A 26,631-nucleotide genomic window follows, 5' to 3' on the forward strand; every position below is an offset into this window, starting at 1 on the left:
TTAAAATTATCTGACAGATATTTTAAATAGTTTTTACTAAGTTTATAATGATTTTTCCAATTTTGTCTTTAATACTTTACGGAAATTACATCCTTACATTATAGTTTAAAGACGGTTGAGGGTTATACAAACCAAGAATTAATATTTTATAATAAATTATACCGACTAGTAATGTTAGATTTTTAAATCTTTTCCAGTTTTAAGCATTTAAGATCTTGATATCAATATCTGTCTTTATGCCCAACAGTATCGGGCTTTAACATTTATTGTAGCGTAAGTGCATTCATTGTAAAAATGGTACAATTACCAATAAAACCGCAAAAAAAACTCACTTTCATCCACTAGACGATAAAGACTAAGTGTTATAAAAAACATTATTTAAATATGATGCAACAATGCTGTTTCAACTATTTATAATAAGTGCTTAAAAGATACATTTCCATATATTAAATGCTTAGCAACGTAGTTACAATTAACAAATTCCTATTGTCACTGAACTTTGTAGACATGCACTTGCCTGTTATTGCATCAAATCACATAATAACTGTATTAGTAACTAAAATATTTTCATCTTATCATGAAGAATGTGTCTTATCAAGTGGTCCTGGGTTATGATTGCTTTAGTTATTAAGGACCGGGCTTGCTAAACCTACGAAAATATCTGTATCTAGTACTTGTATGTGCTAAATAACAGCACAAACACTAAAAGAGTCGCGGTTTCACCTTACAAGATCCGTTCACATTTAGCCAATGGCCTATTTCGCGACTGTAAAACAATCGTAATTTCGTATTAGATAAAAATGTTATAATTACATAAAAATTTACATACTAATAATATTCATATTGGGCTCGATTCTACCGACCAGTAATTTATTAAGCATTAAGAAAACAGCCTATATCACGTTTCTTAACTCATAAACATGAATACAAAATTTATTTTTTAACGTTTAATTACAATACAAAATACTGGACGTTGGAATCTGCCTTTGGTGTTATGCAATTATAAGAGTATATTTTTCTCTATAGTTTAGTAAATTATATTTATGATAAATTCTATATCAGAGCATCATACATTCCTAACAGATATTATATTTATATATTGGATATTTAGCAAAATCATGCTTTGCTTATTACAAATCGAAATTTGTACAGGGTATACCAACAAGATGGCAAATGCGTTAAGCGAGGATTGATAGAATAACTTTTTCAAAAAACTACTTTTAATTGGTAAATCTGCGTTTCTCTTTGGTAATTTATTTGATTTATATTGTTTATTAAAAAGACGATTAAAACATTCTTGAATTCAAAAAATCGGATCAATCTTTGTTTTTTAATTTAAAATATCTAAAAATTATTCATAGTAATGTTCATGTTTAGTAATTAATTACAATCAGAAAGTTATTCTATTTTTAAAGCCTGCATTGTTTAATAACCACTGCAATATGTACAAAGACAAATTATTACTCATTAAAATATTGATGTAAATATATTTTTTTAGTAACAATCTCATTATTGGGACACGAACTTTCACGTTGGTATTAGAAATAAACAATCATCCCAACATAATATTTAAGAATGTGGCATGTACGAAGGGTTTTATTTATATTCGAAGCAAATCCCGTCAGTAAAAATGTTTTGGTTTTGACATACAGGAGTAACAATAACTATGCCTAGACTCTTTATATGACCCTACGGAAGCCGGTAGGTTAGTAAGAATATATACAGTTTCATTCCTATCTAGTTTTGTGTGTTTGTGTGAGCCACAATTCATGCTTGCAAACGATTGAATTGCAACTTAGCTTCTAATTTGCTTAACTATAACATGTCAACAATTGTAATATATTGTATTATCTCTCTATACTATTAAAGTGTTAAAATTCTAACAATGTTACACTTGCTTAAACTTGCTATTTATAATTACTATTTTAAGTAGATGGTGTTGTATAACTGGTTCAAATAAATAAATAGCAATTCCTCTTTTCGGCATTGGTGACTTTTTCTTGAACCCTCATCTGAATTATAATTTATATACAAATTACAAAGAATTCGTGGTAACGAAATTGTTTCATCGATGATTTTTCTTCTTTTTATTGTGTTTAAATTACCAAACTGCGTTTTAAATTTAATTTTATTATTATTGATCATGGAACGTCGATTTTTTGACAATACTACAATTATGTTTTAATTATGATAAATTATAGTTTTATTAAAAGGATACAGTATTGAGTAAGTTTTAAGTGTAACTGCCGTACACGCAACTTTACTTTGAACAAGACCACAAAATTAAAACAAACAAGAGACAGATGGCGCTTTTTAGCATTCGTTATTGTAATTACTACAGCTGTACGCAAAGTTGTTGATTAAAATGTATCCAATGGCCCAAATAATTATTAATCAACTACCAATACAATAAAGATTTATTTAGCTTTAGAGAGCATAATGATTAATGAATTGTTTTAGAATAAAATATACGTTTGATGTTAAATATTTAAAGAAACAATAAACATAATCGGCCATTATTTTGTCAACTATGATGATAAATATTTTGAATATAAATAATTATTATCAATAACATTGTGTATTGTTATAAAATATTTAATTAAATTAGTTATACTCCTACTATCTATTTCAATAGTAAAAAAGATAATTATTATTAATAACATTTACTTAGGATGATTTTCTTTCGAAGGCAGAAAATAATATATATTTAGGTGATTATCGCCGTATCTCAACCAAATTCATTGTATATATTTTTTCCACGACCTGAATTTTAACAAGAACAGGACCAGCCAAGAAATTGTTGAAGATAATCAGCCGCTCGAGGCATATACCCCCTTCGGGTGATGTTTTTGATCGAGCCCTGCTGATGCACGGCGGTAGTATAACTGATTTGAACTAATTTGAGTTAGATGTTATTAAATAATGAAAATGACAGCTGATTCCAGTGCCATCGCTCGACATATATAATATTTATAATGTTACATACACAGATGACATAATATTGAGTTTAGTTATTTATATAGAGCTAAGTATGCAAATGAATTTGTCACGCGTTGGTTTAAGCGGTAGTAAGTACAGTATAAAAAATATTTCCAATTCCACATTTACTTCAAGTTTAAGGATACGGTAAGTTTACTTGCATATAAAACCACATGTTATAAGATGAATTTAATAAACATTGACCGCCTTATGTCCAATGATGACGCGAAATTCACAACGAAAATAAATTCATGCTCGAAATTATATTTAGAATGTTGGTCCGGCGCCGATGCGTTCGCCAGTTGAACGCAGATATTGACCGATCACAAATCGTATTGAAACAAAAGGGAAGTGATTTTAAATCAATCAAATTATTTATATATTATGGTAAGACAAAAAGCTATCAGACGGACTTCAAACGCGTCAAGGTAAATTTGTGATACTGATCAGAAATAACAGTACCCGAGTGATACACAATTTATTCATACCTATTTTCACACTAACCCACGCAAACACACTATGTTTTAGTAGCAGATACTCTCATTGAAACGAAATGTCGTGTTGTTGGTTGGACAGTGTGAAAAAAGGGAATTATTAAAGGAGACTGTGGACGTCATCCGATTCCTTAAGTGAAATTTATTGTTGTTACATTTATTTTGATTAAACATATGGAATTGTCACCAGATGAAGAAAAAAATATCCCACCGGTGCCAATAAAAACATATCAGTGGGAAGATTTGCGAAGAGCTCGAGAGGCTGGAGGTTATCCTTGGACACATTTACTAAAAGTACCTCTTCAGGAGGAAATAACAGCAGAGGATATAATCAGATCAACAACGCCTAAAAGAAGTATGTCTCGTGAATTTTCGAGATCGCGTACTCATTCCCCGGTTGTTGGGGATGTACAAAAGATTTTAAATTTAGATTCATCTCCTGGAAGTAGCCGAAAACACGATGACGATGGCAGAGATGAAGGTGTTCATATTCCCAACTTCTCTAAAGAGATATCTTTAGATTCTGAAGATGATTTTTTAAATAAAAAGACAATGTCAAAATCGTCCATAAATCTCGTTACTTCAACAGAAATCCCAAAAAATATTTCTCCCAAAAGTATTTTAAAACGTCGCGCACCAGACCCACAGTATATTGGAGTTACGGAAACTCGCGAAAAAACCAAATGTTGTCATCCCCTTGTAAATAAAATAAAACATTTAGCTGATAAAACGCTACAAAAATTAGATAAGGTCGAAAGTGAAAAATCTCCAGTATCAAAGCGAAAGAGAAATGAAGAATCCCAAGAAATAAGGCAGTTAAAAAATTCACCCAGTGCCGTACGGCGACAAAAATTTAGTGCAATAAAGTTAGGGGACTCGGATGAAGTAAGTAAAACAATCTGCGTAGACACACCCCCACCCAGAAAGAGAAAAGAACATATCTATGAAGATATAGATGATACAAAAGGAATATCTTTAGAAAATCTTCAAAATATTTCTCAAGATAAAGTCGAAGAATTACACAAAGATAACGATATTCATGTAGAAAAGAGATCAACTAAATCCTATGACCCTAGTTTAGTCGCTGAAGATACATATTCTTTAAAGGAAGAAGAACACGTTATGGAAATATTACATAAAAATATTGACCAGCATCGTAAAGAAGTTATTATAACGGAGGATGATCATGATATAGCTGAAGAAGCAGTTCATCAAGAAACACCCAATACTTATAATACCTCTCACAATATTACAATTACTGAAATTACTGATGATGAATCTACGAGTAATATGGAACAATCTTCAACGGTACCTATTGAAGTATCACCGAGTCCAAGTCCCAGAGAAATACAACGAAAACGGAAGGAAGAATTTCAAGATAACGATTGGTCTAAACCAAGCAGGTAAATATGATGTTTTCGTTTATAGTGATGAGTGAATTTTGAAACATAATTGAATTTTTTTAATATGTTCAATGTTAAATGGTGTATGACATAACGTAATTTTAACACATACAAAACCAACGCTAGCTGTACGTCTGATAAATATAGCTCAGTCTAAAATGTCTTCCTGCATAGTAGGTAAGCTCTTTAGAATTGTCATCGGCGATCAGTGCCCGCAGTTGCTTTCACTCCCGTGATTAGTTCATTTACAACCCTGCTTTCACAAACACGCTGTACGTTATGTGACGTTATTAAGCCGTTCAAATAGAAAAATTTCATAAATGGATGAGGTGAAATAGGAATATATTTTGTACGTCAGTAATGAGTAATTTGCGTCGGTGGACATCGGAAGGTGGTACCCCTTTAGAAAAACCCCTAAGACCAACAAGAGAAAGCAGTGTCCAGCTATATACACCTGAAGTGCGCTGCGCTTGCCAATTTTTCCAATCAGTTTCGCTTTTACCGGAACGAGTAAATCCAGTGGGCACTCGACCAACGTCGCGGGCGAGTAATTTTATTTCAAATCTAAGGTAAGTCCACCTACATTCATGCAATATTATGTTTATGACGGTAATAACGACCTGCAAAATAAATTCTGAAATATATATAAATGAATGTTGCCGGTGACTGCTGCGTCTAAAACGAGCGTCCCGGTTGTCCTAATTATGAGGCGTGAAGCGTGTTTGTGTGCGTGCGGTTTTAAATATAATTTTACAACACAGACTTCTTAAATAATGCGACTTTTTGACAATCTTAGCCGGCTTGGCGAATGCTTATGTGATATTTTATGCGAATATTAATTATACTTTATGTTATTGTATTTTTACTATGAAAAATGTAATAAAGTAACATTACCTTTATTTTAAAAAATAAACTCTTTTTTCAGTGATCATGAATATGAAATCATCGAAAAGCCACCACCAAATATTACTTACACGGCCCCAAGCGTAGATGAAAAACCCAACATGGTAAAAACTGAAGATGAAATGTCAAGTACTTCTTCTTTAGAACGCAAATATTTACAAAATCAATCTGATGACGAAGAAATTGATAGCAAAGAAAATATAAATGAAGATACAAAAGATAGTGCAATGAGTGCAGAAGCTTTACAAAAAGATATTGAAGAACGTTTTTTTGTTAATACGCCTTCGACGGTATCAAGAACTGAATGTGAAATTAGTACCAGCCAGGTTGACTCGTCTGCGTTGGAAAATTTACCATTAAAAAGAGACAGCCGCACAAAAAATGGAGAGAACATTGACAGTAAAATACAACAACGATTAAAGGAGGGAACAGGAAAATTAAAATCTCAAGCTGGAAAACTAAGAACAAAAATTAATAGTATGAAGATGCCTGATCGACCTAAATTTAAAATGCCAGAAAGACCTAAATTTTCATTTCCTGATAAAAGTAAATTTACCCTACCAGAGAGATCTAAAATAAAGAGCTTCAATATAAAAGAAAGGTTTTCTTTGGGAGAGCGAAGAAAGTTTTCTTTGCCTGAGAGGCCAAAATTTAATGTTCCCGAGTTTCCGAAGTTTAAAATGCCCGAAAGACTTCTAACTAACTTCCAGAGTTTAGGAAGGAAAAAAGAGTATAAAGTGGATGATAACACTGAATCTACTTCCGATTTACAAAACACAGCCACCGTAGACTTCGAAGTAAAGACATATCCAAGACTATTTTCAAAAAAAAAGAAAACTCCTCTACCCAAAACATCGTCTTCTCCTACTTTAAATAGAGAAGATACTCCACCTCCCACTTTTACCTTTACTCGTATGAAGAAGCCGATCGAAGAAACAGCTTATGATCCTGAAAGGTCAGAAGAACCACGAGAATACGGTAGTATCGATAACAAAGACGATTTTACTTCTGATACCGTAGAAAAAAAACAATTTGAAACGACGTATGATTTTGATAGAATGCCTTCATATGACTACGAAGAAGAAGAACAAGAATTCCAGAATACTGAAAACTCACACCCAGGTTCACAATTGATGCCGAATCAAGAATTCACGCACATAAACGAAATAAACAAAGACGAATTTTTTGTTCGACCGAGAGGAATATCTCGAGAAAATATACAAGTAAGGGAATACTTGAGCGATGAAATACGACAAGCGTTTCAGACACCGCAAAATGTTTTGGTCACTATGGGAACGGATTCTAGAGACGACGATCACATGTATGCCAACGACTTAGATGTCGATAATGATATAATCGACGACGAAAATATCAAATACTCAACAGAAGATATTAATGAAAGGGATGACGGATATTATACATTCCCACCCGTTAGACCATCTAGAGCAAAACGAAAGAAGAAAGAAACTGATTCCATTAAATATATTGACGATAGCGTAAATGCCAGTATGCAGTTTAGTGAGGTAGATTTGGGAATGTCTGACGATCTTGATGATCAACCTATGAATGATAACTTACAAAGTCATGTCAATCAGGAATTCTCAGACTTTCCTCCTCCGACTGATTTACGTTCCATTCACGAATATGCAAATGACGAAATTATCGAATATCCTGATCAACTTGTTCAATCACAAACACTTCCTATGCCTCCAAAACGGAAAAAGAAATTTGGCAAACAAGACACAAATTCCTCATTGAACACCTTTGACAGTTTGACACTTCCGGAAAATTTTGAAAAGCCTCAGGATCGCAGCGAGGATGTAAGTATTTTTAATTTAATTTTTTTAAAGATAAAAGTAACAAAGCCTTTGACTCTGCGTATTGAAGTATATGCAACAGTGAAATAAAACATATTCTTATTTTAATAGAAGATTATAATGCAACAAGTATTTACGTCGATTCGTAAAGAACCCAGAGATAAACAGGTCTGGATGTGTTGTCTCATGTCAATGTAGATATATATATTTATATATATATATATAAAAGTAATATACAAGCATAATGCAATGCAAGCATAATCACATGAGATAAAATAAAATGATGAGGATTTATTTAAAATATACTGTACTATTTGCTTTTCTGTTACTAAATATTTATTTTATTTATTTTATAATGTTTATGTAGGTATATGTAATATAATATTACAAAAATGAAACGTTGAGTTTTATAGCTATATATTACTTATATATCTTCGATTTTCTTGAAGTTGGTTGAAAATATACTTTCCTAAAGATAATTGAATTGTTAAGTTAATACTTTTTTTCATATAATTTGGCCATATAATTATTTTAGGTAGAATTTAAATCTTAAATGTATTTTATCTGTTGTGAGGAAAAAAATACTGTTATTTTAGTTATATAACATTGGCTACGTTTCTATATGTATGGTTAACCAAATTTTTATAAAGCAAGGTTAGCGGTAAATCTGTTGACTTCCAAGATTTTCTATGAGTTAAATATGAACTTTGGATAGTTGTAAAAAGACTGAGATTGTATAGTCCAAACTTCAAATAAGATTCAACTGAGTGAATTGGCACAAATCCAGATACATATACTTTTGGATATAATACGAATTTATTTTCGTTGTTGGCCGTTAGCGATTGTTGGCCTAGTTAAATAATTTGTTAAGATCCGACGTTCCACCTGTACAATAAGTTTTTGAAATATATGTATCTGATGATAAGATAAAAAAGTAGCCTTATATTATTGAAACCCTAGCTAGTGCTACCGGCTTAATGAAGATGATTTTTAAGGTTAATTAATTTTTAATCAGCTGCTATTTACTTACTTGCTTTGAAGGTTGCTTTGCCTAATCGTTATATTCCGTCCCTAAACGGTTCCGTTTTTGTATTTCATAAATGTCGACAACTAAGCATAAGTATTGTTTATAATGTTTTAATAAACTATAAGCACAAAACAGTCGTTGAAATTAACGGTAATCCTATTTTTTTCCGTAAGATAATTTTTTTTATGTCTTTTTCAGATAATCGTGTATCGAACTGAACACGAATACACTGTTCCTCAAGCTGAATCAGCTATTGATCCGAGCCCTGCGCCACCAAAACGAACCCGTTCGCGAAGTTCTCGTGAACCATCTCTGTATGACGATGATCGAACTTCGAGAGGGGCAGATTCTCTAATACTTGACACAAATCTTCCACCCGCCAGTGACATAGATGGGAGATCAGAAAGTTGCCATGAAAGTCCAGGATATGCTACTGTCGATAAAGGGGGTAATCAACAAATTAAAACGGCTAGAAGATCTAAAAGCAAAACACCACCACGACGCAGGAAAAGTAATAGTTCTGAAAGAAAGTATTACACTGTGGGCAGTAGTAAAACTGTTGTTCCAAATAGACCGCCTAGGAAAAAATCATCTATAAGTCTTACAACATTAGATAGCTTCGCTCGACGATCTATAAGTGGTGATTTTACGCAGTATGATGAGATAGATGAACCGCAGGTTGAAGACGTACACAAGGACCTAAAATCAGGGAAAATTTTAAATAAAATGAAAGATAGACCGTTGCCCCCTCCACCTCGCCCACCCAGGGGACCAAGAAAAAAGAAAAATTCATCAGTGGATGGACTCAATGAACTAGATCAAATTATGGATATAGAGAGCCCACTGACAACGTCTCCTTCCCCCTACTTATCTAGTGAACTCCATCAAAGTGATATAGTAGAAATAGAAGTCTCTACACAAACAGACCCTCTTCCAGATGATGTTGAATTTGACATAGAAGAAAACTTGAATATATCCATGTCTAGTTCCTTAAGGGATCTCGTAAATGAAGATTCAATGCTTGGTAAATTATCAGATAAAACAGGTTCTCGGCCTACGTCAAGATCTGAAAAATCATTAAAACTCTCTGACCCAAAAATATCGGGTCTCGGACGTTCATCGCCAACTGTAATTTTAGTTGAAAAACGTGTATCAAGTCCAACTAGAATAAACGAAAGAGACGAAATGTTAACCGAAGCATCATTAACTGTTCAACCTATAGATGTTGATCAAAGAGAAACTCCTGAAGTACCACCCTTTCCAAAATCAAGAAAATCTTCTGCACCTAAGCCTGCAGCTGTTACATTAAGTGACCGTACCGTTGAAAGAATTTCTGTTGAGACAAGTCGTGATGTTCAGTTAGATAACTTGGTTACACAAAGATTGCAAGTAAGAGATCTAGATGTTGGCAGATTAAACGTCTCTGAATTACAAGCTACTAAAATCCTTGTATCAGATATTGAAGGTATGACACTTCAAGTTAATGAACTAGATTCGAAATCGGGCCATATATCAGTAAGTGGCATAGAATTCTCGCAATCCGTTATTGATGAAATTGCTAAGAAGTTTGCGGAAATGACTGCAGTTAGTTCAAATCAAGTAATAATAACACAAGCACAGCCAAGTGTGGCACAGATACCTTCAACTCCTAAGACCGAAAACAAAGAAGAGGAGACGCAAACAGAGGCATCTCAAGAAGAAACGAAAAAGGAAAGTAAAATTGTTGAAAATATTGATGATGATTCTCTGTCTGTAACATGTGCACCTCCACTTAGCATCGAAGAGAATATACCACCTCAAAGACCCCCACCTCCTGATCTTACTCCACTTTTATATTCATATTTACAAGACCTTGCGTCCCCACCCCCTCAAATTTATTTTCCTCGAAATCTACCACCTACAAATTTGTCAGAGGCTCTCCATACTACACCAGCCCCACCTTTACGGCGATCAAAACGTAAGCCCGCCGCAGCGCTAAGCGAATCCAGTTCTGATGACAGTAGACCTAGACCTTCGCCTCGAAGAATGCCTGTTCCGGTCAGAGCTCAGGAGCCAACTATCACTGAGGCGGGTGCCCAATTTTTAAGAGTGTGCCATAATTCTATTACTCGTGCTGTAAGGAATTTGTACACTTCCTTTATGAACTACGTTCATGGTGCCCAAGATAAAAAAGATGTCCAAATGGCTATGGTTATATGTTTAGTGTTAGTCGCAGGTTTGATCATGTTTGGCTTAAGCGATAGTAGGGCTGTACACCATCACCATTGGGAGTTTTTCAACCCTCCAGACATACCCCAATAATTACAAAATATTTTCAAGTGTGCTATGAGTTGATAAAATTAAGCCAATAAATCGAAAGTAAACAAGCATTTCTGCCAAACTTTCCATACGACTTTACTTAGTAATAATAAATAGTGTTAAGATCAGGAAGTCCTTATTGACTCGATCTTTGGAATGGATGTATTAATATTGTGTAGTCTTGTCATTATTAAAGTAGAATTATCCTTTAACAAACATCAATCAGTAAAATATTTGTGTCGTTCTTGTATTCCTAAAATGTGGTATTTTGTTGAATATTTAATAAACATAATTATTTATGAAGTTTTCGAATATATGAAAAAGTAAGTTAATTTAACGTTCTAATAGGTGCTTAAACTTTTAACAATACGAAATGTTATTTAGTTTTATATAATTGAAATTATAACAACCACATAATATTTTTTGTGTGGTTTCAGATGTTATGCATTTTGTTTTTGTTGTGTAATAAAGTGAAATTGACAAATAAATATTTTGTTGTGCCGAATATTACATCTTAGGAAAAAGCTATTTTACCTGCCATCTATCGGGTGCCATTGTGCATCTGAAACAAATTAGGAGGAGTTTATATATTACATACAAAGTCTACAATATAATTAAACAACATAAGATATACTTGAGTTTCGCATTATAATTTTTTTATCGTTAATAACGTTTATTAACTTTACGTAACATTTTTTTGTTTAATTAAATATAATTATGTGATAAAATACTAAAGAACACAAAACAATTGCAAAAGCGTCATCTAGTAGTAAATACAGAAAGTACTACAACTTTATATGACTATGTTTGTAATACTAATGGTGTTGGTAAATTGAAGATAGCGCTTTTAAGGAATAATAATTCTACATTGCAATTTGCAATAGATTTAATTTTAATTATTTTATAACAAAATTATTCAAGTATGTACATAATTTTTCCTGCATATATAAATGAAATATCAAATATATAATAATGAAATGTGCAAAATGCTTAGCCAACAACAGATTGATAAAGTAAAACGAAATAAATTCATTACATTTCATAACATAATAAAACACTAAATTAAAATATTGAAGTACAATCAATATACAAGTAAAGATCGTTACATTCACTTCATACAATTTCAGTTTCCTTTATATTTTTATTAATGAGGTATAAGCGGCAAGACTAATTGGTAAATGGATGATCTGCATTTTGTCCAGTTTATATTAAGACTTAATCCTTGGAATTAAATTAATTGTATTCATATAGGTATATAAACAACTTGTAAGTCCAAGGTAAGGTTTTCAAATACAATATTTGAATATGGCAAGCAAAGGTAAGCCGGTTTTGTTGCTCATTTCTTTAAGTGATTTGAAGATGTTCCTTGCTCAAATTTGATTAAAATAAATAAATCATGAAATGAAATGAAAAAAAAAGTAATTGCTTTAAAGTAAGATATGTTTCCTTGATTCAATAGCTTTTAGGTATAATTGATTTCAAATTACTGTAATCTTACATAGCTAAACAAACTACAGAATAATTATAATAAAGATAGTAAATTACTTTTTTAATTTATCAATACTTATTCAGTATTATTATTTTATTCATTGCTGTCAGCACCTAAGGCTACTGTTACAATTGATTTCTTAGATACATCTTTAGGTAAAAATAATTGACACAAAATGTTAATATCTTTATATCAAAAGTGACAATGTCAATATTTTTTTTACTTTTTATATATACAATGATAATATAGAATCATAGCACGAAAGCATCATGTTGGCTGGTATCAGCTACCAACACTCTTCTTCACAAAGATAGCACCACTAAGCAAATTCCCATACTTGATCTTAGTTTCTGCATTCATGCAAAATTCTGCTTCATATTTTAGTTTCTTGCATATTTCCTGTGGATAGGTACATTACTTCTATTACACCCTGCCAAATCAAATCCCGGAATTAGTGAAGTTTTAAACCAGAACATTTAAATCTTTACTAATGTGTAAGTTATGCATTATTATTGTTTATGCAATCAATGTTTAAAATTAAGTCTCTGATCAAGAATTTTAAATGGATAGCTTGCTTTGCTGCTTTCGATAAGTGCTACATATTCAGCCTCCACAGTTTAAAGTGCAAAGACATTGTTTTCTTTTAGACATCCAGCTTATTGAAAACATGATCCCGAAAACATTTTAACAGTTAGTGCCATTATTAAGGTCTAAAGAAGTTACTAACAGGCAAAACTTTCAGAGCGTCTTTGATTTCGGTACCATTAACATATTCATGTTGTGTTATGGATCTATGTTTGTTAGTTATCATTGTTGTTAGTGAACCTGTGAAAACAATTGGCTACCTTCTGTATATATATTATATGCCATATATTTAAAAACTGGCGTAAATCGGAAAATGTTTAAATTTATAGATGTTCGATAAAAATTTAGTTCATTTAGAACTTTTAATGGTAATACATAATTATATAAAATGACTTAACACTTGACAGTTTATAACTGATTTAGACCTTTATGTGACCATTCGTATAAAACCTGCAAGTTTGTGGACAACTTAAAAAATCTTAATAATAAGAGAGGAAAAGACAAAAACTAAAGTATTTATAAAAAATATGAATTACACATACAAACATATTATTATTATACTTTTTGATAGTATCATTGACATAAATATGTATTGATATGATGATAATGATATTATGAATATAATTGTGCTATGCCATATTTATACACAATTATTAATTATCAATAGTTTTTTAATAGAAAATAATTACTACTTTTTAATTTAGATACATAGACGATAAGGTATTTTAACAACAACTACAGTAACTCTAAAAACTATGTATTATATGCATTTTACTGCTTTTCCTTCTGGAATGGATACAAATCAAATAAAATAGTTTTTTTTTATTGTAACGCAGCTGCTTGCATCAGCTGTAAATAAAAAGTAACCTCTTCAAATATCATGAAATGTAACAAAATTTTTAAAAGTCCACCATAATTAAATGGCTTAGTCTACTATAATTGGTGGGGTGCAGTGCTGCAGTGTACTAGTATCCATGGTGAAGATATTTTCGGGAAAGCAATATGTCTTAGATCTTAAATCACCACCATTCTTATAAACTTTGTTAGGAGACTTGAATAAAATGGCTTGGCTCATATTTATTAATTCGATAAAAGATAAGAAACGAAAAGAGAGAAGTGTTAACAAATGTAAGGCATTATTAAAATTTAGTTATTGAAGATTTTAATTTATGCGTTGGTCATACTTTGATATAGTTGCTATTTATCATGTTGTCAGTTGTCAACGTTGAAAGCTATGAAAAGTACAAAAACGTCAAACACAGAATACTGACAGCTACGTACTAATTTGTAAAACTGACGAAACAAGTAGCGCCAAAGCGCTGTTGCTCTCAAATATTGTAGTCTCAAGAGCGCTATTTGGCACTTACAGCTTACCCATTACACATTTTAGTTGTATGTCAGCTATCACTACGTCGTGTGCTGATTGCAGTTGGCTACTATCGGGATTAATTCTCACACTTTTAACTCTTCATTCCTTAATGTTATGAGTTATAATGTGTTATTCTATTTTTTGTCCATCCATTCGTGCTATTTATTAAATCAAAATGTGATCAATTTCTGATTTAAATCGCGCTTCTCTCCGGTGAAGAAAAGTCTTACGTTCGGCCTCCGCGGTTTCCAAGTTACATAGATCGTAGTCGTTGTTTAGTTGTCACATAAACTAGAACTATGCAAAAATGTGGATTTTGTTCAATGCTGTCTGGTTTTTTTAGACGTGCTATGTGCGTTGGGAGCAGACGTGGAAGCAGTGAGTCGTACTATCGTGAGCTGGGAGACCAAGACACTCTGGTAAACATTGCTCTATAATACCTACCTATAAATGTTTGTATGTCAAAATATTCTGTTTACTATGCTATGATTGTATCGGAATTAATTTATATTTACATTGAGTACAGACAGATATACATTTATAGTAACTGAGTGTTTACTTTTGTTATGTTAGAGAAATCACTAAGTTAGTGAAAGTTATGTTGACATGCTTTTTATGGCAAGGATTATGATTTGACTTAAGGTAATGTTTTGTTATTGACCCTGAAGTGTCCTATTTACAACTAAATGAATTACACATACAAGTGTTTTCTGTTTGTGTTGACCTTCCTCTGCAAATGATCAGTTATAATAAATTATCAAGTAATGCTAGTTTTACCGTGTATAAATTATGTGTGAAAGAATGACACATTTTTTAATAGTAAGATGTGCCATAAACAATTTGTTTTAAGCATGCTTTGTCATATATCCCGGATGTAGTTTTGTAAAGTAGTTAATTGTATATGTAGTTATTAAGTACTTAAGTAAGTACTATTACTAAATTTATTGAATTTTTCTGTGTGTAGCTTAACACAAATATGACAGTTAAAAACAAACAAAAAAAAATTAACATGCAGAAGTATATTATTAGGAGGCAATAATCCTAAAACCATTAACATATATATACATATATGGTTTTAGAATTAGTTCCTTGGTTTGCCTGAAAGAGATTTCTTATTAAAAATAGTTATTTATATTTCAATATGCCAAAAAATCACTGGTTGTCTGCTTATCTAATTACAGCTGCAAACTTGCTGGAAATGATATAATATAAACACAACTTATATTTATATTACACACAAATTGTAACTTCAAATCAGATCTTAGCATAAAGCCATATACATACAGTATTCAATGTTTACAGTATTTTGACTTGGCCAATGACTTTAAAGATAAAAAATATAAACATTTTAATATTACTTTTTTTAATAATTACAAAAACATCACATTAATTCATAATATTTCCTTGGCTTTATTCTGTAACATTATTTTATGGCAACCTTTAATGTGTTTGTTGTCTGCAAAATCACAGAGCACATGATTTGAGCGATTGGGTGAAAAATACTTGGACAAAAAGTTTGGTAATTAAACAAAAATAATATATATATATAAATATTTCTCTGTATGACTTAGGTTTCTAGTTATTAGCTATACTAAATGAATTAACCAAATAAATCTTGCAGTCCAACAACTATAAGTACATATATTTCTTTTGACATATTTTTGTAATGTTTCTATCAAAAGGACACTGATTTGTCAAACTTTACCATTCTGATAAATACCACTGTTGATGTTTAATACACTGTGGTGGTGTAGAACCGAAGGAACGGTTATTATTGGACGTGTGACAGTCTCAGGCGCATTTAAATGCGGCGGCGTATTTATATCGTTTTATATTTAGTTTTATAGCTACGCTAAGACCTCAATATAATATACGGTGTAAGCAGCTCGTATCGCGCTGGGTATCATTATCTTAAACACAATTATTATGAACGTATAAGTTTTCATGGACATTACATTAATATAATGCGGGATCTAATAACGCATATGTACTTAATGTAATTGTTTTTTTTTTAAACAATTTACATCATCATCTTATTGGTATTTAGGTGGGAGAAAGCTAGTTTGCCATTGGATCTCTTTCCATCAATTGTAACTCATGAAAGTAATAATGGACGCAAGTCCAATCACATATAAGATATCATTTGAGGAACCTGATATCAATAAAATCAAAACAAACTTAAACTGATTCCCGCCAAAATTTTGAATAAAATTGTAAGGTTCTCTCGTAGAAAAAACGCTCCAACCACAAGTCATCAGAAAGAAAGATAGACGGAAAAAAATAAAACAGATATACTAAAATTATCTTTCGTTCGTTGCAGAAAATTGATGAGCAGTCTGTACTATCCGATGATTCAGAAGAAATAGGTAAGTAATTACTATGGTGACATCTTGAACTAACTTATCTCAGTATATTATTCATATTACACGTAAATGGCCTATCTACTATTTTTTTCGTTATCCAACAGCTAACATACAATAACAATTTTACTAAAAATATAGCCAAAGATGGAATACCTATATAATATACATAAGAATAGCTTTGAACTAGCTTTTTATTGAAGCTCTTACAGGATGTAAAAAAGATATTAAGTTATAACTTTGTTTGCGGTTATCATTGATACATTGTAGGATAAGTAGTACGTAGTAAATTGATCTCAAAAATGATTTCAAATTTTTGGGAGCCCATAACTATAGCTTACGCTCTTCCGAAAACTAAACCCTTGAAATCCCATCTCATAACTCCTCCTTCCTTGGCGATTCCTTTAAGGTCTCTGCAGTTTGGGATTCACTAGGAATTCATGGAATTCACTTCCCGTCCCTATTCGCTTAGCTCCTTCTGTATCTTCCTTTAAATTTCTTCTGTACAAACATTACCTGTCCACATCGTATGCCTAGCTTTCTTACTAACTACTTACTGACGTGAGACTTATCTTAAATTATCGTGATTTATGTGTCTTTTTACTTTCTATTTTTAATGTATCATCTTTTTAGTTTAGTTTGTTTTTTTTGTTCCTGTTTAGTTTTGTCCTAATAAATGTGTATAACATGTATTTTTGCACTACTTGCCTATCTTATGTAATTTAATAAAAAAAATTCTTTACTCATTGTGGTTGCCTGGAAGAGATCGCTCGAAAGCGATAAGGCCGCCAGTTGCCCTCCTTTTGATTTAATTATGTTAATTTTTTTAATATTGTAGTGTAACGAAGTAATAATAAATAAATAAATTATCAAAGGTCCTATTCAGCGTAACACATTTGATTTAATTTTGAATGTGTCATCCGGTGTATATAAATAGTCTGCCTCTTGTCTGCTAGTTCTTATATGTTGTGAAACAGTAAAAATGCCTACATCTTCTTCTATTATATAAAAATGAATCGCAAAATGTGTTGGTAACCGCATAACTCTACAACGCCTGGAACAATTGTACCAATTCTTTTTTTAAATGTTCGTTGAAGTCTAAGGTTTGTTTTTACGGCGAGAAAAATTCGAATAATTTCCGGGAAAACCCTATAACAGCCCTTTTCTTTTTCCCATACAAACGTTTTGTAAATAAAATGTAGAGTCAATTTGAACTTTATTGCTATTCAATAAAGTTCATATTAAATTACAAGCACTCACTCAACCGCGTTAAAAAAAGAATTTAATTTTTGAATTATTCATTTAATATCCCTATCTGGGCAAAATTATTTGAATACATACTAATAGGAAAATATATCAATGAGGCACACAATTTTTAAATATTTGTCACTTTTAGGTTACCATTATCCTTTTAGATTATTTTCCAATCAGGTTCAGCAGACAGCAGACATGCCAGTCGGGGTTTTTTAGTGAGTCACAGTAGAGTGGCTAAAGTTCGTGGTTGCGAAGATACTTTGGTCACCCGAGCTGAACCTCACATATCGGCCTATAATCAGGGTGATGGCAGAACCATCACCCTCATGAGAATTTTTTTCGCCGACTATAAAATTGGTAGGAACATAAAACTGCCACATTTCAAATCTTTTTGACAGAACGAAGTCTGTGGGGTTCGCTAGTTCATAATAAAAAACAAATGTCATATAAATTTGAAGCTCAACACTGGAGTATATATTTTGAAACGTCGCTTCGAATGAATATTGTATGTAAAATGGAAACTCCATGAATAAGATTAGTACCAGACTTCCCTCCCCGATTATACCAATACTAACAGACATATAGATGTCATAAAGGCTAACTTTATCCGAGCAGTAACTTTATTCGTGTACCTGGGTGAAATACGCGCAGAGAGCGCTTATCGAAAAACTATAATTGATACCCTATAAATCAAATATGAAATATCCATTGCCGTTGGCCTAATGTGCAATAAAATGATTAAACCACAATAAAGCATCAATATCAATCAACAATATTATGTCGTAATACGCGGATATCATTTACGAAATATACAATTTGAATAGGCTTAAAATCTTAACATTGTATTTTTAATGTATGCTCTTTATTGCATATATTACATGTTAATCACATTACGTTGTGCAAAGGGCGGCTAGCTAATAAGCGATCTCTAGAAGGCAACTCATAAAATAGAATATGTTTAATGACTAGATGCACCGTCGCATACGAACTTAATATAAAAGTTACTAATTCCTATACGGCACGGCTTTGGCTGCTTCGGTTAGAGTGACACATTCACATTGAAAGGTCCTGCTGTGTGTATCTAACAATAGGTGTATATTGATGTTGAGATCAAGAGAGAATGAGCCTGACCCACAGCCTGTTTCTGAGCCATCGGTATATATGCGTAGCTCATACAGGGTCGACTGATCATGTTTCTCTTCTCTCATTTGTATGTGATTAACACTCTATAGCCCTGTTGAGAATCGCTGTGTGCACTTAGTGATTTTTCCCCATAAATCCAGTACCATAAGCCTGATGGCAGCCAGCGCCGCCTCTTGCTGTATGTGTAGACTTAGAGGTACAATTTACAGGGCTATCTCTTTTGCTGCAGCTGGTGTCGTTTTCAGGCAGCCTCTAGCGGTGGACAAGGCAAGCCTCGAAAGTTTTTAAAATGCCTTCTCGCGACTGTGTCTTTTATCCCAGTCGGTGGGTAACTGCGTATTCTCAGCTCTATTGAACAGCTTCCTGACCTTTCGACGGTGTCTCTCCAATTCGGGACGCCACCAGTTCTGTCTGCCTTGGTATAGTCAGGAAAACCGACTGTTCATAGCTTGTCAGGTTATATAAATGTTTGTCTATATCTTGTATATCAATGGTGGTTGGTATTGTTAGTTAGTCTACTTCAGAGCTGATGATACTGAGTCTGTAAAATTTTGCCGAATAGGTTCACTGAGGTATACCTCAAACCGCAACCAAAACCTATACGTTTAGGTAGCTCCCCTTTTATTGCAAATCGGATCTACCTATGATCCGAACATGATCATTCGATGGGCACGTGCCAGTCCTGTATGTGATCTGAGAGGCCAGCCAGATTATTAGATCAATTACTTGGTTTGTGAACGTACGTTAATAAATGATAATTCTGAGCCACTGTTTGCAATAATCTTATCTTGATAAGGTTATTGCTAAGTATAAGCATATCCTCACCTCGAGCGTTGGTATTAGTATTACCCCATAATATATTGCATTGGAGTCTGCCGCGATGATTAGCTCCAGTTTCTCCCTCTCGCACTAGTCAGCCCGAAGGCTGAGTTCTTCAAGTGGGCACGTCTTCGTCACCCGGTAAATAGGCGGACGCCAGGACGATGTCTGGCTGCGCGTTCCTAGGTAACTTAACAACTGTAAGGTCCCTTGAACATTGTTCGTTTATTAGTAATGCTGGTACATGATTAGGTATTATAGTAAAAGTTTACGACCGGTGTTACGCAGGCCATATATCTTGCCATTCCTGATCCACGCCACATATCTTGCCACTCCTGGTTCCTCCTCACTCTCCCCAGTCTCCTGAAATAACTCCTCACCCGAATTTAGTTGTTTCGGTGAAGGTGGTTGTCGAACTGCCCCCATCGGGGCATGGGTTCCAGTTCTCCTTAATTTAGGACATCTGAATCATTTCGACTTTCAATGTCAGTTCAATATTGATATTTCAGCCTTTCAGTTATGGAAGTACACCGTCACAGCATTGGTGATACGTTCGTAATCATCGAGATAGTGAATCGGTTGTAGTGTGGTCAGAATTTAAATTTTAACGGCTGGCTGGAAATCTGTAGTTACTTTCCTGGGCATTTCCAATTGCGATTTAGCGAACCGTAAAATCAGCTCCCACTAGTGTGACTAATGAAAAAATTGGAAATTACAAATTAGAGGTTTGTTAAACTATTCCTCCTTAGTATTTTTATGTTCTTGATCCTTTTGGTTCTGATTCTGAGGTTAACACAATCAATCGTTCTTCGTCTCTCGTTTCACATTCTCTAAAAAAAATGTGTCATGTTTCAAATCTGAAAAGTCCATCAGTCTGCGATTAAAAATGATAAATCTGTCATCTATGTCTAGATCCCACGCAATAAATTTTGTTCAATTGGTAATAAAAATAACCTAACTGGGCCAGGACCGGACAAGACCTCAGTAAAATGAATATAACAAATTTATTTGTTCAGAAAAACTAAATCAGTCTGATGCACTCTTAGTTTGGCTAAATTAGTCTGTAAAATTGTATCATTGCTGTCAAAACTGTGTAATGGTGTGTGTGTGTGTGGGGGGGGGGAACGGTATATGATTGACAAACGGCTACCGTTTTCTTGCTCTACATTTAGAGATTACGTTTAAGGTCATCCGTTATCAGCTGAGAACTGAAGTTTACTATGCTGTGTGTTTTGCAAATTAGGATAGGATGGACGCGATTTTTCTACAAACCAACTAGCTGACTCACCCGGCTTCGTACGCATCACTTTGGTCGTAAAGTAAAATAAAATTTAAAATTAACCATTACTTCTTGAGTTGCGTTACACCAACCGAACTTTTTGTATCAGACGGCGTCTATAGTGAGTGTCCATCGTGTTCGATCCAGAGCCTTGTAGTTCACGTCCCAAGTCTTTCCGGCCCTCTCTACCTCATCTGCAATTGTGTCAGGTGTGCTTGGGACTGCCACGCCTCGGCTTTCCTTGCGGGTTCCCATCAAGCTTGGGGATATGATTGGAATCTCCTCGTGTATAGTCATCCATTTCCACTTGCGTCGCTTCCTCTGCTGGCTTGTCGTGGGATCGCAGCAGCGCTCCCAAAGTTGCTAGTTGAAAATCTTCTCGGGCCTGATCTTCGATACCCAGGATACGAAGACAGCGGTTGACGATGACTTGTACCGGTTCGAGATGTTTCTATAGCATTGGTATATTAAAAATATGTTTTTCTTTGTCTGTTTTCTTTATAAAGCGTAGTAATGTTTGTAAAGATATTGTGACAGACTCTTTGGGATTCAGACTAACCATAGCTCAAATCTTTATTTTATATACTTATTATTACATACTAATAGTCCTTCGCCGTGTCTCATACATAATTTCACGATAAAGACAATTTTTTCATTGATAGAGTGATTCATGAGGGCGTAGTAGGTGTATAACTTAATAAGGTATTAACTTCATTGAAATATATCGATAATTGATAGATAGAAGCCTGGGAAGACACTACATTTGGTATTTAACAAAGCAATATAACCAAGTGATACGATCGTATGGACAAAAGTGGCAGGCATAATATGCTTAACTTTAAGTCGAGGCGGATCACTATCTGATTACAAGTAATTAAAAATATTAAATAAATAAATACGAGGCTTTAATAATGTTAAAGATATTTAAAAGATTTGGTTTCTTTTTTAAAAATCGATATAAACTGTGTTATCTGTTATCGCTAGATAGGCTTGGAGTAATAAATATCAGTTTTTTTATCGATTATTAAAACTTGATGGATCAGTGTAATTGCCTTAGTGATTTAAATCGTTTTCAGATTGCATTTGCCAGTGAAGACACATTTCTGCGTTATTCATTCATAATTTTTCCTTATAGCCCAGTAGGTTAGTCTTAGCCTACATCTAAAATGTATACTGAGTACTTACACTATTGATTATCCCAAAAATATATTATTTAGGCTGATTTGATACCGACTGGACTTATAATGCACCGAGTGCACGTTATGCAGGCTCACGCAAGCTTACGTCACTCAAATCACTTACTTGAATCGTAAGATGTCAATTCTATGTCGAATCCAACACATTTTTGACAGCTTTTTTGCAGAAATTAATATTAGGGGTATATCTACAGAGTTAGTCTAAACTGCGTAGTTCAATAGGGTGTTTTTTATTGTAAATATTTTCCGTGTTAATAAATGTTCTTTAATAAAATTTTGAATATATTAATTTTTTTCGTGAACCATTTCGTGTTATCAAATTTATCAAGATAAAAGCGTTGATTTTCAGTCTTATCGTTTAGTTTTTTTTATACAATTGGCTTCTGATTTATATCTTATTGCGCGTAGATAAAAAAACATAGTTTTTAGCATGTTAATTGTTGTAATTCGTGACGTAATTGGTTTGTTGCTATCGATACGTCATTTTTAAGACATTTCTTGTACTTTCTAGAAGCTTTCTTTGTCACTATTAGACCCTTATTGCAGCACCTCAATAAGCGAACAGTCGCTACAGGAAATATTGTTATTGTTATGCACTTGACTTGTATGTCTATCGTAATAAAATTACAAATTAATAAAACTATTGTATATTATATAGATTATTTCGGTTTTTGCTACGTTATCCATAAGACGTTACGTATTATTTAAAGTTATATTTCTTTTCCAACAGTAACAATTTATACAGGCTCAGTAACTGCATGGAATAAATGATTGTTCTATATTACTTTTCGGCAAAAGCTTCGGGTTATTTCAAATAAACAGATTAATTGCATAACCAATTCTTTTCGTACTGAGTATTCAACGTATTCCTTTGTTTTCTTGCTTTTCGACAAACGATAAGTGATCTTATGGTAACGAGTTTATCAGCTAATTGGTTAATTACGCTACGAGAACGATAGATGATACTGCAAATCTCTTACACAGATAAGCGTTTTACCTTTGAAGAACTCACAGAACACGTATTCTGTGTTTTCAAATTGCGATACTTACGAATATCTTGACATCCGTAGCGCTGATCACGATCACGGCCGATGCCGAAATTACGGAGTACCGGCTCTGATATAAATTAACTCGTTGCCCTAAGTGAAATTCATTTGCGTAATTAGTCTCCAAACAAGCCGCTCCCCCTCCCACGGGAAAAGCGTGACGATTTTAGAGGTACACGCCTTTTGTAATTTAAAAAAAAATCCTTAAATGAAATCACTTCAATTGATCTCGTGATATGTTTTATAGATAAACTGATTATGGATTGTAGTGATAACAAGAATTACACCATCGCAATAGATATCGACATTGTTTATTTAACTAGCATCCGTTAATGGGGTAGAATTATTTAGAAAAGTGCGGTGTGTTCGAATAAGTTGTTGCCAATTGAGCGTAATAGTTTCCGATTCAGTTAGTCGAAAGAATTACCTCTGAAGCTAGGATTGTAAAAGATTTTTTTATGAAGAAGAAGAAGAAGTGGTTTTAATCCGTCAATTTTATACTAAATTTGCTTAGAATCTCTTCAATATTAATTGCTATTTTTTTATTGTTTATAAATTGTCTTTCCCCTGAAACACCATGCGACATTACTACTAACTTTAGACTAATAAGTGAATTCAATGTGTGAATGTAATATACTAACAAGCTATTGCTTTATTATTTTTTGTTTCCGATGTTAAAGTTTTTATCTCCAACTTAGTCTTTATAATGGGAAGACACTCTGTTCTTGTGTGAATTTTGTTTTTATTTTTTCTATGGTTACTTCGGGATCTAAGACGAGAAGTCGATACTTACCAGAGTCTATACGTACGTCAAATTTAAATAAAAATACGCGGAAGCCTTTTTTGCCTTGATTCAGCTTGTTTTCGTATCAATCATCGTTTGCGTGTTTTCCACAGAAATATGAGTGTTTGCTCCTATTTCACCGCGTCTTGCTGATTCGGTTGTTTCAGTCACCTCAGTTTCGGTTATCTTATTATTATTTTTTAAATTTAAATATACAATAACTAATTTTAAATTCGTTTCCTCGAAATCGCCTTTGGTGTTATGATACATAAATAAAAGTTTGTGTGAAAACGAATGTTCACAAATCGATTTAAAAATATATTTATGCTTTAAATGGATTTAGTAAATCGACATAGTGCAAATTGCATCGACAAATAGTAAGGTAATTAATGTTTGATCGATTAGTAACAGGCAGCTAATAGAGAAACTCATTTCTCGTTTTCGAATTGAAATATCTACCATTAAGAATCTATTACATGAAATTGAAATGCTGTAAGTTTGCGATATGTAATATGGACTTTGTTTTATGCATAGATTGGAAAGTTTGTATACTTTATTTCTTTGACTGGCATTCTCTGCCTAAGTTCCATTTTGCGTTGTTTGCTTTTTGTGCCTGTCAATAGTACATTTTTGGGTGTTGTGTCCTGACTGTCCATTGGTGTACAGCCAGGATTCGAACACACGACCTCACGACATAGTATCACTCAAACATAGTGTTGCTTTATATTTGTACAAAATAATATTTTAGTTATTTAAGTTTTCAAGGCTGAATGAACCTTTCGTAGCTAGTGCAACTGAGTGGTAAACGATTATATGTTTTCTTATAGCATAGTTATACACTTCCATAATATCATAAACTAGTAACAATTTCGTCAAAGAGAAACATTTCGAAGGCGTAGAAAATAGTGGTATATAATTAGACAGTTGACTAACACTAAACAGAAATTCCTTTGTGCGTGAGATACTCGATGACACAGCGACTTAGCTAAGGAAGGCCAAAAAAATCCGCCGAAATATATTTATAAATGTCAAAATATTTTTGATTTTTTTAGACATTGCATTATACCTTTCTTCTTAGAATTAACATTAAATCTTTTAAAGTGTCTGCTTCAGCGTGAAACATGCACCACTTCTGTAAGTGAACCTGCTTCATTTACTTTAAATATATAATAATAGATACTATAAACAATTAATTATCGACCTCAGAGACCGAGCAGTTAGGGTAGGTCGAAGTAAAAATGTTTTTTTAAATAACTTATTAATTTAAAGGATTAGTTAGTTATATTGGTAAAGATATTACGTTTCAAGTCAATTTTTCAAAGTAAAACATTTCATTATACTAGCCATAAGTTTTGTTACAAATGAAAATGAATTTTTCAGATTAATGAAGTACGTAACGTAATATTATTAAAATTTGTAGCTACATATTTATTAAAGTCTCAGCAAAAAATAAAAATATATTCTATTCGAAATAGCCTTTGGCTTTTGTACAGGCCTTTAATCTCTTTGGCCACGAAAGCTTTTTTAAGAGATTCAAGTGTGTGTCGTTTAGCAAGTCATGTGATCTAAAACTGACCATAATTCATAATTTGAAGTCTAAAGGGTTGAGGCTAGATGAGGGCCAGTCTTCAGCTCAAAGTCCGGAACGTTGATTTCTAGCCAGGCTTGTGTAGTTGCGTATATTTTGAAAAACTGTATTGAGATCTTTCACAACATGATCCAAGATTGTATCTTGATACACCTTTCCTGAAGTTTTCAATCGTTTTTCTCAACAATTTTAGTTTTGTGACTCTTTGACAAGACGCCCCACCAAACCATCACTGACGCAGGATGATGACCACGTTGTACCTTTACGACCGTACCGACCACTTGAGCAGCTTCTTTAGAACTGTGAGGGTACACTTTATCAATTTGTTTATTGTAGTGTTCTTCAATTGTGAACATTTTTTCATCGGAAGAGGATATTTCTGTGGTGTTCACCTGCGTATCGCGACGCGAAGGCGTTTTGATCGATCCACTCTCTGTAATTATAAATATTGATTTAGGGCATGTCCTGAATATCGACGATAAGCACCGAGCTTCAAGTTTTGTTTTATAATACGCGACAAAGTCCTGGCATAATTTCTCGCGATAAGATTTTTTGTTTCCTATTGGGGTTTCGACGAATTCTGGCTTTAATAGCATTAACAGTATTGTAGTTCTAACAGCACGCGGCCGCCCCTATCTATTCTATTCTGGTCTTCGACAGACGAAGTGTTCTTGTATCTGGAATATGACTGACGGATCCATAACTACTTTGTGCAAGGCGATCACTGCAATCCTATTTTCTTTAATACCCCATTCCATAATGGCGCAAAATCGAAATAAGTTTTTTAAAATAATATAC

General features: G+C 33.2%; 2 protein-coding genes and 1 long non-coding RNA gene across 8 annotated transcripts in view; 2 read left to right on the top strand and 1 right to left on the bottom strand.

The window, feature by feature from the left end:
* Positions 1 to 3,296: 3,296 nt before the first annotated feature.
* LOC123718465 lies at positions 3,297 to 11,665 on the top strand. 3 transcript variants are annotated; one of them, XM_045674979.1, is made up of 4 exons: positions 3,297 to 3,407; positions 3,664 to 4,876; positions 5,802 to 7,599; positions 8,822 to 11,663. In XM_045674979.1, exons 2-4 carry the CDS (start codon positions 3,831 to 3,833, stop codon positions 10,922 to 10,924), a joined length of 4,947 nt encoding a protein of 1,648 aa, XP_045530935.1. In that variant the 5' UTR covers positions 3,297 to 3,407; positions 3,664 to 3,830; the 3' UTR covers positions 10,925 to 11,663. The 3 variants fall into 3 exon arrangements, with proteins under 3 accessions (XP_045530935.1, XP_045530934.1, XP_045530936.1); XM_045674978.1 differs by lacking the exon at positions 3,297 to 3,407 and having other exon boundaries at positions 3,546 to 4,876; positions 8,822 to 11,665; XM_045674980.1 differs by lacking the exons at positions 3,297 to 3,407; positions 3,664 to 4,876 and adding an exon at positions 5,072 to 5,445 and having other exon boundaries at positions 8,822 to 11,664.
* A 920-nt stretch (positions 11,666 to 12,585) lies between these two features.
* LOC123718652 lies at positions 12,586 to 13,383 on the bottom strand. Of its 3 annotated transcripts, none has more exons than XR_006755046.1 (2): positions 13,256 to 13,383; positions 12,586 to 12,840 (listed from the first exon to the last, which is right to left on the bottom strand). It is a non-coding gene; the product is annotated as an uncharacterized LOC123718652 (long non-coding RNA). The 3 variants fall into 3 exon arrangements; XR_006755047.1 differs by having other exon boundaries at positions 12,586 to 12,809; positions 13,138 to 13,383; XR_006755048.1 differs by having other exon boundaries at positions 13,138 to 13,383.
* Positions 13,384 to 14,372: 989 nt separating this feature from the next.
* LOC123718690 (cGMP-inhibited 3',5'-cyclic phosphodiesterase A-like) overlaps positions 14,373 to 26,631 on the top strand; it is an 84,925-nt gene continuing 72,666 nt past the window's right edge. For both annotated transcript variants that reach the window (XM_045675402.1, XM_045675401.1), the window contains exons 1-2: positions 14,373 to 14,783; positions 16,685 to 16,730. In XM_045675402.1, coding sequence (XP_045531358.1) covers positions 14,664 to 14,783; positions 16,685 to 16,730 — 166 coding nt within the window. In that variant the 5' untranslated portion in view covers positions 14,373 to 14,663. The remainder of the gene's footprint in view (positions 14,784 to 16,684; positions 16,731 to 26,631) is intronic.

This window comes from Pieris brassicae, chromosome Z (assembly GCF_905147105.1).
Source record: "Pieris brassicae chromosome Z, ilPieBrab1.1, whole genome shotgun sequence".
Lineage (NCBI taxonomy): Eukaryota > Metazoa > Arthropoda > Insecta > Lepidoptera > Pieridae > Pieris > Pieris brassicae.

Bases quoted from the DNA above. Each gene is read 5' to 3' on its own strand.
- LOC123718465 (XM_045674978.1), top strand. From the start codon at position 3,648: ATGGAATTGTCACCAGATGAAGAAAAAAATATCCCACCGGTGCCAATA. The intron at 4,877-5,801 runs GTAAATATGATG...CTCTTTTTTCAG, and splicing joins GATTGGTCTAAACCAAGCAG to TGATCATGAATATGAAATCA. The intron at 7,600-8,821 runs GTAAGTATTTTT...TGTCTTTTTCAG, and splicing joins CTCAGGATCGCAGCGAGGAT to ATAATCGTGTATCGAACTGA.